A 16546-nucleotide genomic window follows, 5' to 3' on the forward strand; every position below is an offset into this window, starting at 1 on the left:
CGGGCGCTGTGTAAAAATAGAAGTGGGTGTGTGAGCCTGTCTGTGTGTGTGTGTGTGTGTGTGTGTGTGTGGGCTGATCCTCAAACGCCTACGTCAAAGAGAGGCGCACAGCAGACAGAAAGGAAAGGTAGAAAAGGGGAGATGTAGTTTCAGAGGAGCAGCTTGCAAGGGTCTTTCGGTGCTCAATTTTGCACGTTATGTGGATTCTACCTTAAAATTAAAAGTTCAAATGGCAGACAAGTGCAAAAACAAAACCATCTGTATTCCGGATCAATGTTTATTCTCCATCTTTGCTGGGTATTCTGTCAGTGTGGCACCAGAAAATGTCATTAAAGCGGTGTAACCGGTCCATGGCAGGTCTTTGAATGACGTGAAGGAGGGTGGCATCATCATACACAGGACGTGTATAAGTTGCATATAAAAAGGGCCGGCCACTGTGACATTACGCCATAAAAAGTGACATGATTATCCCTCTGCCTTATTTTTGCTGCAGCCTCACATTTCACACCCACTCTGCCTTTGGGATTACACATCAAATCTCTCGCTACCGTACCAACCGCTGCTATGGCAACTGCCGGCGAGCGCAAAGCAGTGGGAATATATTGGGCGGTGTGAGCGAGTGAGAGTGCAGTATCTATATCCTGCCTCAGCCTGTAATTACAGGGCAGCATTGGCCAGTAATAACAGATGAGTTACCCAACAAGGGCACGATCAACTGTTGAGGACAGTGGCCATCTCCCAAACAAGAGATTGCGATTATGCATTTGGCAGGTGTTTTTAAACGGCTTAGGGGGCATTTAAACTATATGGTTTATCAGTACATGCATTCCCTGGGATTGGAACCCATGATCTTGGTGTTGCTGGCATCATGCTCTATGAATTGAGCTACATTTATACTGTCCATACAACCATTCTAAAGTTTGGGGTTGGAAATATTTTGTTTAAATGTTTTTAAAAGATTCTGATTTCGCACTCAAGAAACATTTATTATTATTATTTTTGTGGAAACAAACCATGATACTTTTTTTCCCGGATTCTTTGATTAACACAAAGTTTAAAAGAACAGAATTTAGTTGAAACAGAAATATTTTGTAACATTAAAAATTAATGCATCCTTGCTGAATACAAATATTATTATTTTTTTAATTACCTTACTGACCACTAATGTTTGAACAGTAGTGCATTCAACATGCATAAATGTATATAGGAGCCCACTGAGTCACATGTAGGCACATTTCCATGCCACCCCAAGAGCTTAGCCAAATCCGAGGCTGCAAATGTAGATAGGGAGGGTCTTTCTGTACTTGTGAACATACATCATGAACTGAATATGGAATATATTAGGACAAATCATTTTAGGGTTTTTTGGAAAGGCGAGAGCATTGAATTTAGGCCATGTTGAACATTAACTGCAGTGGGCTGAGATATTTAAGAGGAACAAATCCACAATGAAATTTGCTTGTGGTAAAATGTAAACAAGATGCCAAATTCAAACTGAGAAAGAGACAGATGTGGAGGAGTACAGAAACATTTATATGACATGTATCATTAGAGCAGTGGTTCCCAAATGTAACTTTAGTCTGGCTCACCTGATGCTAAACAAAACTAGACAACACACACAACTAAACTGTTCTCCTTATATAAATATAAACTTCTACATAAAGAAATAAAATATAGCTGTTACTAAAAAGTCTACAGTAAAAGTTGTAGCTTATGTTCAGACTGTCACTTAATTTTCCCCATTAGTCACAAAAAAATTCTATAAATATTGATTGCTATAATCATTAAATATTTAAATAATATTTATAGTTCATGATATCAAAAAGACACTGAATTTAATAATAATAATAATAATAATAATAATTCATTACATTTACATAGCGCTTTTCTAGGCACTCAATGCTTTACATTGTCAGGGGGTATCTCCTCATCCACCACCAGTGTGCAGCATCCACCTGGATGATGCGACGGCAGCCATAGTGCGCCAGAACGCCCACCACACACCAGCTTATTGGTGGAGAGGAGACAGAGTACTTTAAGTACTTAGTATGTTAAAATATTCACAAAGCCCATAGTCAGGCTGATTTCAGGTGCACCTATTCCATGGCTTTTTAAGGGGGCATTTACAATATACAAGACATGTATTTGCAGTCAAATGCACAACTTTTTAGAGTGTTTTGGTCTCAAAGATATAGCAACATGCTAATTAAGCTACAAAATGCTAAAACATCAAACTTAAATAAGACTATCTAGATAAACTAGTCAAATTATGTGCAAAGTAACAGTCAGTTGTTGGACAACCAGCTGACAATCATTCCTATCAAACCATCACATTTTCTTTGGAAAAGGGTTTTTAGTCAGTGCATTCAGTTTCGGTAAGAGCTGAAATTGTTATCTGCCCATGTAATGTAATGCCTATGTAAATCTGACCTGGTGTGTACCCCTGGGGGTAAAGCGTAGCAAACTGTGGGAACCACTAGGGAAGAGGAATGAAACTACAGCACAAAACAGCAATTATATAGTGTGATTAGTAAGAGTATGAAGTTAAAATGATTATCTGGTCCATGATTACTCACCACAATCATCTCGGATGGCTCCAGAACGATGCACTCGCATCCACGACGTAAACTCCCAGCAGACCTCTTCCCAAAACTAGAGGAGAAGAACAGGAGAGAGAGAGGAAGGTTACAAACCGCTCAACCAATTCTGGAATCCTGAGATTCTGTGGGAATGAATGCATGCTCAGAATCCAAGACAGAAGAGCACATTTCCAAACACTCGTGGCAGTGTTCCTGGCCTAGGTATTAAGGCTCCGCTGGGAAAGAAACTACGACCAGACTGGAAAAGTCCAACGGCTGACATCACGGCCTAATGAAAGAAGTACAGTGCAAAGTGATGGAGTGTGTGAGTAACACAAAAAAACTATTGAAAATGGAAATGGAAATGTGAGGTGGAGTTCCACACAAGATGAAGGCAAATAATTACTTTAAAGGGGTCATATGATGCGTTTTCAATTTTTTCTTTCTCTTTGGAGTGTTACAAGCTCTTGGTGCATAAAGAAGATCTGTAAAGTTGCAAAGACTCAAATCCAAAGAGATATTCTTTATAAAAGTTAAGAGTCAGCCACACCTACCTAAAACGGCTCATTCTAACACGCCCCAACATACCTACGTCACTCTGTGGGAAGATTTGCATAACGCCGCCCAAATGTTCACGCAAAGAAAGGCGGCGTAACTTTTATTCTCGCTGTAGTTTTGTTGTTTCCGCTGCAATGTCGTAAAGACGCTGTGTGCTTCGTTGTGAAAGCGAAATTACTTTGTTTGGTCTTCCAAAAGAGGACGATATCTGCTTCGTCATGCCTGAAGCTGATCCGTGCTGGTCGATGAGGAAATACTACAACTTTGCGTTGTCGATCGCCGGATCGGCTTTTAACCGTGAACGAAGCGGAGTCCAGTCCGGAGTCGTCACATGTCCTTCCGGACGCTCCTTCGTGGAAATCGCCGGCCGCGCCATTCTCAAGCCCACGCCTCTGCTCACTCTAACCCTCCCGCCGTTCCTCACGCCAGCCCCCGGCCTCTGCTCACTGTAGACCGCCGCCGTTCACTCTAACCCTCCGGCCGTTCCTCAGTCTAGCCGCCGGCCTCTGCTCACTGTAGGCCGCCGTGTGTGACGCTGTTTCATTGTGAAAGCGAAACTACTTTGTTTGGCCTTCAAAAAATGGACATGGCTAGAAATCAGTGGTTAAGTTGTATTTACAACACTGTTTCAGAACAGTTCAACCCAAATATTCGGATGTGTGCAGCACATTTTATGGAGGACTGTTTCCTGGAAGAGTAGACTACAATGCCGGCTGTTCTGACTCAAAGACTGTAAGAATGAATTTTTATATTTTATATATTTAAAGCGAGTTTTTTTGGGCAGTGTAGAGTAGGGCTTGTTGTTTGTCATTTTTCCGATCACAAATACAGACATGGTTTTATGTTTACGCGGCGCGATGCAACGCAACGCGTAAAAAGACAGTACAAGTCATTATAATCCATAATTATGTCCCCACTGGATGCAACGAATGCCTCGTTTATAATGGGTTTTCATGTTTTTGTCTCATCGCTCCGGCCTGACAAGGCATCATAACAATATGGTAAGGGGCGTAACATTTCCGTCTCACGCTTGAGGTATTCGGCCAATCACAACGCACTGGATAGCTGGCCAATCATTTCAGAACGATGAGTTTTGTAAAAATCGACGCGTTTCAGAAGGCGGCCCATAGAGGAGAAACAATAATGTACAGTATGTGGAAAATAATGTGTTTTTGAACCTTAAACTGCATAAACACATTTCATTACACCAAATACACAAAATACTGTTCTTTTTAGCAGCATCATATGACCCCTATAAGATGGACATGGCTTAAACATTTTTAAATAGATACACATATTTGCGCTTCACTAAATCACTTGCACTGCTGGGGTAAAATGAAAAATCAGAGAATAGCATTTTATAACCCCATTGCCTCTTCTTCACACAACAATTTCCTGTATTTACTACACTAAAAGCAAAAACGCAAGAATAAAATAAATCGGAAAAAGGCAAAACTAAATTAAAATAAATAAGAAAACTAAACTAAACAAATTCTGTTTGGTGCTGTTTGCACACTTCACTTTTCATCTGGTCTGTTGAGTCACCATTAATGCTGCTTGTAAGACACTTTTTGCAGCTGAATGAGCTGCCAGGTGACACTTTGGTCCAAAGTTGACACACACACACACACACACACAGTGGTTTAGCTGGGTGAGAGGTGAGAAAAACTTATACAGACTTCAGAAAACTGTGACTGACAAAGCATAACCCCATTGCCTCTTCTTCACACAACAATTTCCTGTATTTACTACACTAAAAGCAAAAACGCAAGAATAAAATAAATCGGAAAAAGGCAAAACTAAATTAAAATAAATAAGAAAACTAAACTAAACAAATTCTGTTTGGTGCTGTTTGCACACTTCACTTTTCATCTGGTCTGTTGAGTCACCATTAATGCTGCTTGTAAGACACTTTTTGCAGCTGAATGAGCTGCCAGGTGACACTTTGGTCCAAAGTTGACACACACACACACACACACAGTGGTTTAGCTGGGTGAGAGGTGAGAAAAACTTATACAGACTTCAGAAAACTGTGACTGACAAAGCCAGGTTGATTTTGCTATGGAAATACTCTACTATATAAAATATTATACCTTACAATGACAGTTTGCATGCTTCTTTAAATGTTTACATTGGTAAAACTACACTTACTGTTGTATAGCTATTTGTACACAGGTTACTGTAAAAGCGCAGCTGGCAGATATAGTAACTAGCTAATATAGTTGGACTAACAGGTGCGATTCCCTCTACATACATTGTTCCTCATTCTAAGACCACACACAATGAGCCCTCTGTGTTGTAATGCTCTTTACCTTCCCTTAGAGGCTTCTATCCATATACAAAACCTCAAGACTTAGTGTTTTCATTCATCGTTCATGATATAGTTGATGATATGGTGGGTATAGTCTGAAACCACACTGAAAATCAGGGATTCCAAGTCTAATTTAAACCGCAAAATGCAATAGGAACAGAAAAATGGAATACATTTTCACCACACTTATAGATTATAGTCTTTTAGATGTGCTTGGAAAAAAAATAGCCGCCTTAAGCACAACCAAATGCAAAGAGAAGGGGGAAAACCTCTCTAGGTTATTAAATCCCAGAGTTTAAACAGAAATCATTATTCTCTGTAGAAGCCAGAAAAAAGTAAAACAAACTGTAAAAATGAAATTAACACCAGACATTCATATATTAACGTCAGCCACCGCGCCGCATTCCTTGGGAATTGAACTCCCGGTGAGAGGTGATGCCCACCCAGTCGGCCCCTACATTCCATATTACACAACATTCCGGGTGTCTGGAATGTGATTCTGTGACGAACATAGCAGGCACTCACACACAGCAAAGAACATGGGGTCTCCAAAGTAAATAAGCTCCTTTTTCATCTCTCCATATTAAGCTGAGCAAAGATTAAAGAGCTGTTATGCAAGTTCTGTTGGTGGGAAAGTCTGAGGGGAGAAGGGGATACATTGGAAGGCTTAGGGACATGCTGAAATACAGTAGAATAGATAATGCAATAACAGTATTCTACTGTAGTGCTTCAGTGAGTGCTAAACAGCTCTGCTGCCTCTCAGGTCTGTGCTCACAAAACACATGGCAACATAAAGCAGAGAAAACAACATTTCAGGAGCACCAGACAACCCTGAACTGTGACTGGATACAATGCAGGGATTGGGGTGCTTGAGGCATGTTTAGCAAAGCTTGACACTTCAGGTATGATTCCTTTAACCAGTCTTTCAGCATTAGTAAAAAAAAAAACAATTTGAAAAAATACAATAACATAATATAAAATAAAATATCAATATATATTTAGTTATTTGTTGGAAAGTGTGTTTATAGAAAATATTTAGTAATTTCTTAAAGTGATCTAATCATGACTTAATGTACAAAATAATACACAATATGATAAAAATAATAATAATAATACAGTACCTGAAGATGAGAGAGTTGTTACGGAATATGTCCAATGAAATCCAGACAGAGACAGATACTTGAAAGTCATGCATTCAGTTCCATACTTCTACTCCAAATGTGTTTTTAATGTCCTTTCTTAATATTCATACACACACTCTTCTACCACACTATATACAAACATGATTTCGGGAACGCCACATGATAATCCAACTTCACGTACGCTGCACTGCGAGCCCTCTGTTCTGACAGCTCTGTCTACTGCCTTCATCTTACGAGAGTATGCATTGGGGAATGTGCGTTCTTGAGAGTTAGTGGTGATCGACTGAAGCCTGCCTGCCTGCCTGCCTCTTACTTCCTGTGGAGCCAAGAGGGAGGGGTTGACCTCTACCCACAAACAACATGACCTCCCAAACTCTAGACATGTAGCCATCAGAGGGAGAAGCACCCAGAAAAACTAGAAAGGGCAACTTGGGAAATGGGAAAGGAAAGGATACTTTAATTCATATTAACTCATATTATACTCATATTCTTACAGTTAGTCTAACAAAAAAATAACTATTCATAATGCAAAAAGTTAAAAGCAATCATAATTAATAATAACTATAATCAATTAAAAAATCATATTAAGTTCAAATTCACAAATAAGCCACTAACGTCAAACCAAACATGGTTTGCAGTTAGCTGGGGACTAACATGCAAAGTTGAGAAATTGTGGCTAAACAACAAATGAGGCATGTTGATACATGCAGGGAGTGACATGCATAGTCTGCGACTGATCAGATGTTACAGATTATATTCTCATGAAATAAATGCATATCACTTCAGGGAGGAACAGTAAGGCTTTCAAAGCACTTCCAAGGGAAAACCACCCAGGAGTTTGTTTGCATGTGGTTAAGAGGAAAAAGATTATTAAAAAATAAAATATATATATATAAAAAATAAAAATAAAATAAAAACTTGAAACTGAAAGATTTTAAAAGCTTGCATTTTAGTAAAACGTTTTATTTGCAGATGAATAAAAATAAAAAGAACTATGGAAAAGCTGAGCATGCTTCTAAATTCAATTTAAAGTATCCTCACATTTGGTTTGTTTTTAGACAGTGAAAAAAAAACTATTTGAAGTACCTTGCACCTTGAAGCAATGTAGTGTAAACACCTTGATACATGAGTTTGGTAACAATTCAGTACCATGGAACATATCAAAGTATCATCTCAGTTATCGGAAATATGTTCTAAGAACATTTAAAATGTTTTAAAAACATTTATGGAACATTAATGGAACAGTTAATTTGCAAACATCATGGGACTGTTTCTTTTATATGTCCTCACAACATTATGAAACATTTAACATTAAAAATAAAAACGTTAGACAAATGGCCAACTAAAACATTTCAGGAAAAACAACTTCCATGAACAATTTATAAATAATGTTTTTGTACTAATGTTTTGAGAACATTAAAGACCAGATAACTTTAAACAAATGTTCCTATAATGTTATTGGAAGAATGTTTGTTCATAACTTTGAGAGAATCTTGCCAGAATGTTAGCCAAGGTTAGCACACATAGTATTCCTAATGCCATATTTGTATATTTGTACCATGGTAAAGCCACAGTACTTTTTTGTTTTTTGGGTAAAATCATGTCTCTAGGAACTGATTAACAATGTTTTCCCAAGTCTTGCGTTTAGGAATAGTTAAGAAAACAACAGACTTTCTGAGTTTGTAACAACAGAAATTACTGTTGGTAGTTAAGCCATTTTAAAGAGCTTGCACTTGTTGCATAAGTACTGGTGTGAGTACCAGGTGGTACTGGTGCTGCCATTTTCAAATGCCACCTCAAACTCAATTCTGACTTCTGCCAGCACTTTGCACACCATTATTCTTTTAATGATGGTAATCGCTGTGCAATTAAACACTTGCATGCTGCATTTGCAGTGAGTGAGAGTTTCAGGTGCAATTAAACAGAAGCATTACAGAAATTTGCATTAAAACAAGTGTGTTTTTGTTTGGAAAGAAACTGGAAGAAAATAACACACGTCATGTGGTAAAGGAAGCCGATAAGATGTTACTGCAGATCTGGTCTGTCTCAGACAAGAATCAGTACACAGGGTAGCTGTGATGCCTCTTGGGGGGAAAAATTGTGAGCACTATCAAGACATTATTTATGAAGTGCTCCGCTGTCCTGTTGGTTTTTGTTCACTAGACCCCTGGAGCAATTACAGGAGCAACGCATCACAGCTCTCTCCATGAAGCCAAATGAGAAAGCGAGGGAGGGAGAGACCTGCTTCTTTCATTGCCATGGTGATAAAATGACATATTCCCACAGCAAGCCAATTCTAGTGCATCTCTGTCAAGTGTTTTTGTACAGCTTGCTATGCTTTTAAATTCAGCCCAGTCGAAATGCCTGTTTCTGTATGTCCATGCTAAAGTTTGCTGCTTCATTTCTGACATGGTTCTATGCTACAGCTAGATTGTAGTGTGCCAAGCAAAATATTGATCCTCGATAATGACAGTCTTTATTTCCCTATGTGGCCTTGTTAAAATAGTCAAATTATGATAATTTCAAGTTATGATATTTGCATTAGGTAACTGATTACATGCCAGGATCAGAAATTAAAGGGATAGATCACCCACAAATTGAAACTTCTGTCATCATTTACTCACTCTTATTTTTGTTCTAAACCTGCATGAGTTACCATAAGCTGAATTGTTTCATAATTTATGAATTTTTCAACATTGACACTGTTATTGAGCTGAACTGAATTATCATTCAATTGTTTCGAGTTGAATAACACAACTGTCTATGTAGAGCTGCTTCACATCAGAATTCGGATTTGTCTCATTTTTGATGAAGTTTGCTTCATTGATTCTGTTATTTTCCAGTTCATTACTGTAAATCTGTATTGTATTGTACGACATAAATGAAGGTGACTTGACTTTCCTTACTATAACACTAAAAGGAGACGTTTTGACTCAAATGCACCATAAACATATCATAAAAGTACTCCATGTAGTTTGTGTCATATATTCAGATCTTCTGAAGCAGGACAAAAATATTTTCATGATATGCTTATGGTGCTTTTTGAAACTTGAATACGATACCTGTCTAGGGGGAAATGTTCCCTTTTCTATTCCACAGAAGAAACAAAATCATACATTTCTGGAACGACATGTGGGTGAAAAACAATGCCATACTTAATTTTTGGCTGAACTAAAGGCAAAAACTAGACAAATACATTTTCTTATTCATTTTTAATTTTAACTGTCTTTAATCTAATTATTCAGATCATTTATTTGAATGAATTGATCATATTTAAAGTATTTGAGAAATTATAACAGCATTTCTGTATAATAAAAAATATGGCACTCATAAATGTTCTCGAAAAGTCGAAAGTCCAAAAAAAAAGTGATAAAGTGGCTCTTCATTTTCATTAAATGCAAATTTAACTTACTAAATTGGTCCCAGTCACATTTTTGATGTGCATATCTACACATGAGCCATTTAAGTGGCAAACTAGAATGAAGAACCTGTAGGAAGCTGGCAATTAACATGCATTGAGACGGGCATTTTTTCTTCTCAAGGTTCAACGTTACATATTTTGTCACATATTCAGCGATGTGATATTTAGTTGTGAGAACTTTTAGAGTGATCAAAGGCCAAGCGCGAAACACACACCATCTCTCTTCCTCTTGTAAGTGATGCCAGTTGAAATGTGACTGCTTGCAAGAAGAAAGGTACAAGCTTAATATACATGGCAGGTTAAAGAAAGGGTATTTTGCGCGTGTTTTCTAATGAAGCGTCAATGTTTGATATAAGATGGCATTCAGGTAAGGGACATACCTGGAGCGTGGCAGGAACATGGACTCTTTGATGAAGACCGATCCAGAAAGCAGAATGTACCAACACGTGCCAATGTCATCCGGACTGTGTGAGACAGAAAGAGAGAGGAAGATGAAGAACAATGTCACTCAGATTCCAACATGAAGCAAAACATGCTTATTTCTAACATGTGGTCTGGTTTCCTGTATGGTTAGAGTAAAAGTAGCTGACACAGACACACATAACATCAATGCCTAATGTAAACACTCTGTCATACTTTTTGTTCTGTGATACACTTCTTTGCACAAACAAAAGGCCACATAAGGAGATTCCCAGAGGAAAACAGTGGACAGAGTGATCAAACGGCCAAGCGCGAAACACACACCATCTCTCTTCCTCTTGTAAGTGATGCCAGTTGAAATGTGACTGCTTGATTTATGTGTGTGTGTAGGAAATAACACACTGACACACAATCCCCCTTGACACTCCTTTTTTCAGGTCACAGAGCAGTCAGGAACGTTAGACATCTTCTGAGGCACGCTGGGCCGATGCCAGAGACGTCCTTCCAGCTCCCGGCGAGCCCCGCTCCACGTCTGCCTCTCCAGTAAGTGTTAAAATTGGAAATGTGAAAAGAGGAGCAATCCAATGAGCAGCGGACATCCTGATCACTGAGTCAGAACAGCCGATACACACTCCAGTGAGATAACATGCCCAAAGCAGTGCTGGGGTTTATGAGCTGATAGACACTCCTAACATGAAGCAAATAACCCAGCTACGTTTCACTGCACACTTCATTATTGCACATTTTAATAGTACTTGTTTTTCATTTGATTTAATATGTTTAGTCTGCACTGGAATTCCTTGTATATCTTCATCTTATCACATGATTCATCTTATCGACATATTTTTAATGGTTTTATATATATATATATATATATATATATATATATTTGTTTAATAGCATATTTTTTTATGGCTGAAGTGAGTATCACTGATACCAACTGATGTCTCTAGGAATTTTTTTCTTTTTCCTAATATTTAACCATTGACTATAGCCATTCAACATTACAGTATAATTGAGAGCTATCAATTATAACATTTATTAGACTTTAAACAATTATTTTTCTGAAGGAGGCCTTTGTTCACCCCCCGGAGACGTGTGAGACACTTTTTTTTTTATGGATGAGTGCTTTTTATTTCACTTCTTTTGGACTGAAGCACTGAAACGCCCGCTGACTGCAATGATAGAATAGCCAGGACAATTTTTTATATAACTCCGACGGGATTCGTCTGAAAGAAGAAAGTCATATACACCTAGGATGCCTAGGTGTGTTTTACTGTGTGAGTAAAACACAGCCCAATTTTCAGTTTTGGGTGAACTAACCCTTTAAAGCTACAAAAGTTATTGATTTCCTCTTTTTTTCTTTGATGAACAGACACAAGCTGGGTTATTAGGTTATTTTGGCTGCTTTAAGAGCTGCCGCTGCTAAACATGACGTGGATCTGACACGCTTCATATTTTCTCACAACTCTTTACATTTTCTGACCCACTTCAGGTCTCTAAGTCTCTGCTAATGAGCTGTCGAGTTGAATCGGGTGTGTTAGATGAGGGAGACAGTGCTGGGCTGCTCCAGGACAGTTTGGAAAACCACTGCATTTCAGAGACATGTTCTTAAATGTGACTCATATATAACAAATACATGCACGGTTTTAAGGCAACTTTAATCACCTTTTTGGTAACTTCATGACTAAACTGACGATATAATTACAACATTACATGCTCGTAGTTTTATTTGCTCTTTAATATGAAATGATATACAGTGAGCGCTACTGCATTTGTGCATCCAATTGAAGAGCACGTGCTACGAGCACAGTGTAACGGCTGACGGGACAGGAAAATTCATTTTTAGACAAAGTTGGAGTGCGCGTCTGAACAGTCTCCCGTTTGATGTGGTCGTAAAGACATTCTGTCTAAATAAACGCAATTCTTGTCAAGAAAAAAAAAGACAGAAGCAGCAGTTGTGAGTGGGGTGATGAATCCTAGCTCCAGCCCTGCGTTAATTGCGTTAAATATTTTTAACATGTTAAACTGAAAAAATTAATCGCATGCATTAACGCGCTAATTTTGACAGCACTACAACAAACATAAAATGTTGTTTTGATACTCACCATCTTTAAAAAAAATTGATTTATTCATAATGCTTTACAAGATTCTAGTTATTTTCCACATTAACATGTTCAAATTTTCTGATTTCTGATTTTCTAGTTCTTTTTTTTTCCAAATCAAAGTTTGTATCGTCATGAATCACCTCATAGCTGGATGGTTTGGTTCATGGCTTACAATTCTTTACTAAAGAATTTTTGAAAATCCCTATAGGAAAAATACTTCCGGAACCAAGGCCCCTGTTCCTAATCTTCTCAGTCGTCCATGCAACTCTGTATATTGGAACGCTCATCCAGAAACCTGCATCTCTCATATCACATTGCAGAGTTGCGCTTAACGCAACTACTGGCATCTTGCGTGTCTGTTATCGATTGCAGTAAAAATAACATCCAAGAACTTCAGCGTTAATATTTCTGTAGTACAGTTTCAGTATTCGTCTTGCTGCTCTGACATTCGTTTTGTACATTGTAATGGGTAATTTATTTTCTTTGTAAAAAATGTACAAGAATATTACAGATACGCCCATTTTGAAATCAAATCAAGATTTCACATTCACATTTATTTGTTGAGTAGCCACATACATTATACCTTATTTAATCAATTAACATTATTTCAGACAATTAAAAGTCCATGTTTGTTGGCAGATTGATTTCTTTATTATTAAGTACACAAACACTTCTCCAAACTTCTGGATGTTTGTCCTTAAATGAAAAACGCGCACACACACAAACAAATACTCGCTACATCGTCTCTATAGGACTAATGAGGCAGCTCCTGACTGCTCTCAAACGCAGCACGAGTGCTGCTTGCTTTTTTCGTTCTCTTTCTGCATTGCTCCCTTCATCATTGCCGCTTCTGCTCCCTCTTTTAATCGTTTTTCCAGAGCGTGCGCAGACAAAAACGAAACACTCAATTATTAATCAGCAGAATGCAGAGAGAGAAGGAGAGAGCGGGAATGATGGAGGGTGAGAGACGGAGAGCGTGAGGATGTTCTGCACCATCAACAGAGCAGTGCTGACTGAACTGGGTCACTCAAACACTTCCAACGCTTATCAAATGCTCATCAAGCACACAGCAACAGCCTCCAGCCCCTCAGGAACGACTGGGGAGCAGAAACGAGAGCAGGAAGTCAGGCAAGGTTTGGAGGAATATGGACATCATGCATTCATCCCTGGGGGTTATTTATCTGCTCAAACCTAAAAAGGTTCTTAGTTAAAAGTTTAAAATCCATAGACAAATATTAGGAAATATTATGATATTAATATTTGTCATAAAAAGTGCATGCCTTGTATTAAAGTGTTCATCCATTTACAAACGCACACCATTGGTAACCACTAGAGATATACCAATACGACTTTTTCCAAAGTGAGCCAGGTAACAATCATTTTATATGGTGCAGAATGAGAAACGCCTGTAGCCTAGTGCATTTCATACAGGCTGCTAGTTTCACTTTCGCTTAATATAAAGTTTGACGTTTAAAATAAATTGTTGTTTATAGTGAATGCCCCAATAATTTTTGCTATTGTTGCAATAGTAAAACTAGCAACTTGGAAAGATTCTGCTAACATTATACAGTATTTTATTAACTGTAGCAACAACTACTGCTATTTTAAAGGCATTTTGCCTGAAACCATGGTAATTGTAAACATTTACAACCAACTTCATTAAATATAAAGAAAAGTAAACCGCCTTAAATGTTTAAATTATATCTGTTAACGTTGAAAGCCATAAAATATGAAATGCTAAAACTAAAATAATATAGAAAAATTAAGTGAGCTAGTGTATTTGCAAAGTTACTTATATCGTTATAGTAATTACAGTAATATTTAAGTGACATTATGGAAGTTTTAACATTGTAAAAAAATACAAAATAAAAATAATCTTAAATGCACATTAAAATCAAGCAAAGACACAACTGTGGTTCTATCCGTGTTGATGTGCCTGCACTTCTGGTCTGAGCTGTGTGTTTGTGCCCAGAAGCATCTTGAGGCATCTCTGATGGGAGTCCCAGCAGGAATACAGAGAGAGTGATGGGGAGAGGGAAACCTTCTCTATACCAGCTGGTGGCCATGACTGTAGGAGAGAACCCTTCTGTCTAATAAAAAAACAGTGGAGTGAGTCGCTGAGGAACGGCGTCAAGGCTGGTGTAGCAGACTCGGTGGATTGTTAGTACTTAAATAGTCTGCCACTGGGAGTTTTGAGTAGGGTTGGGTATTGTTTGTTTTTTTATGATACTTAAATTTTTTTTTTAAAAAGACAGTGGATGACATTAAATAACGGCTTTATTATTAAAAAAAACTTTAAATTGAACAATACAATAAAAGTTTAAAGTATATGTAAATATAAAATCTAAGTAAAAACAAAACACAACAAATTTACATAAAAAATTCACAATAAAACCAAAGCCACCTAACCCTACTACACAGTGCCGGCACTACCTATAGGCAGAGCAGGCAATTGCCTAGAGCCTCAGGCTTTGAGGCGGGGCCTCCATAACCGTAACATCCCCTATACGCTAGTCCACCAGTCAAGACAGGCAGCAAAATACTAGTCTCATTGTGCATTAGATAGAGTTGAATTGTCACTCACTTGCAATTAAACCAATTAATGTTGCCATTTAAAAGTGGTCCCGCCTTCTGAATGTTTTCCGTAACAAACACATCCTGCAGGTGCTGCGAAGCAAAAGGCTAAATAGGCACGCAAAGAAGTTCTAGCAAAATACTTCTTTGATGACTAGCATTACTGGGGAAACCACTATATTTCTGCCATTCCAAAAGCACTGGCAGAGAATGAATTTGCCTTTTCAACCAGCCCGTCTGCTGTTTTTGCTCAGGCCAATATGAAGATCAAACAATATTTTAATGCAGCAAACATGCATAGTTATAACTGTGAACGGACGGTTTGACAAGAAGCTAATGTGCCATCTACAAACCTAAACAATTAAGACAGTAAGATATATATTTATAGGCCTATGTTTTAAATTAATATAATTATTAGCCTACTTTTGTCTTGCCCCTTTTCTTAAATGGTTTAAAGGCTGATATGTGAAGTTTGTCATTTTATAAAACATTTTTTTGAAAACCTGGTCTTGTAGGCTCTATTTTTGTAAGAGGGCCGGTGACCCTAAATTGACCCCTATACAAAGGTTACAGAGGACAAGGTCAAACTGTACTGGAATCTATTAATGGTGACCTCCTCCATCTTTTGCAGCCTCAAAAGTGGCTGAATAGAAAATGATGTTTTGTCACCTCCTGCTGTTAAAAATAGTACACTGCATGAAGCGTTGAGGGAAATTATGAAGAAATAATTATATATAGATAAATAATATAATATATATATAAATGAACCAAAAATAAGTAATGGGAAAAAATAATAATAGAAAAAATCTATAAGACTACATGTATATAAAATAAGACACATGCCCAAAGGTATTTTTTCATCTATTCATTTAGAAATTTTATTTCTAACGGTGTGCATATTAACATTTTTAGACATTTTCAAATATTTTTGTTTACAAATATAATACTTTTCTTTCATTATAGTACTACAAGGCTATAAAGTCATATGCCTAGTTATTTTATTTAATCTATATATTCATTTAATAATTTATTACTAAATGAGAGCAAAGTAGAGTTTATTACAATTATTTAAAAAAAAAATTAATTGTAGAATTGCAATTGCTAAGTTGTTTTGAGTGGATTTAAGCACACCTGGTCTTCAGGGTGGTTGCTAGTGTGTACTGCTTAGAAACGTAATAGCACATCTCACTTCAACAAAGCCAAATCATTTGAGGCATCATTCATATCTGTAGCACAAACGGTGTGGCACATGTCACGCGTTACATTTAATGCTTAACAGTTTGTCCAAATCCATAACCCTAAATATGAGCATCAGTAATAGTGATGCTTGCTTTAGCAATCAAAAAAAGAACAATAAGACTGTGACAATGACAAAGGACCTCCTGGCTGGCATGCACTACACAAAACCTCCACTAGATGTCAGGCTGGTGTAA

The 16546-nt window shown here is 37.6% G+C and overlaps 1 protein-coding gene across 1 annotated transcript in view; it reads right to left on the reverse strand.

The window, feature by feature from the left end:
* LOC107594895 (rap guanine nucleotide exchange factor 2-like) overlaps positions 1-16546 on the reverse strand; it is a 67828-nt gene that overhangs the window by 48993 nt on the left and 2289 nt on the right. Inside the window, exons 2-3 of the mRNA XM_016285107.1 lie at positions 10392-10475; positions 2577-2652 (exon numbers count right to left, since the gene is read on the reverse strand). Coding sequence (XP_016140593.1) covers positions 2577-2652; positions 10392-10475 — 160 coding nt within the window. The remainder of the gene's footprint in view (positions 1-2576; positions 2653-10391; positions 10476-16546) is intronic.

This window comes from Sinocyclocheilus grahami, unplaced genomic scaffold, assembly GCF_001515645.1.
Source record: "Sinocyclocheilus grahami isolate Dianchi unplaced genomic scaffold, SAMN03320097.WGS_v1.1 scaffold192.1, whole genome shotgun sequence".
NCBI classification, from domain to species: domain Eukaryota; kingdom Metazoa; phylum Chordata; class Actinopteri; order Cypriniformes; family Cyprinidae; genus Sinocyclocheilus; species Sinocyclocheilus grahami.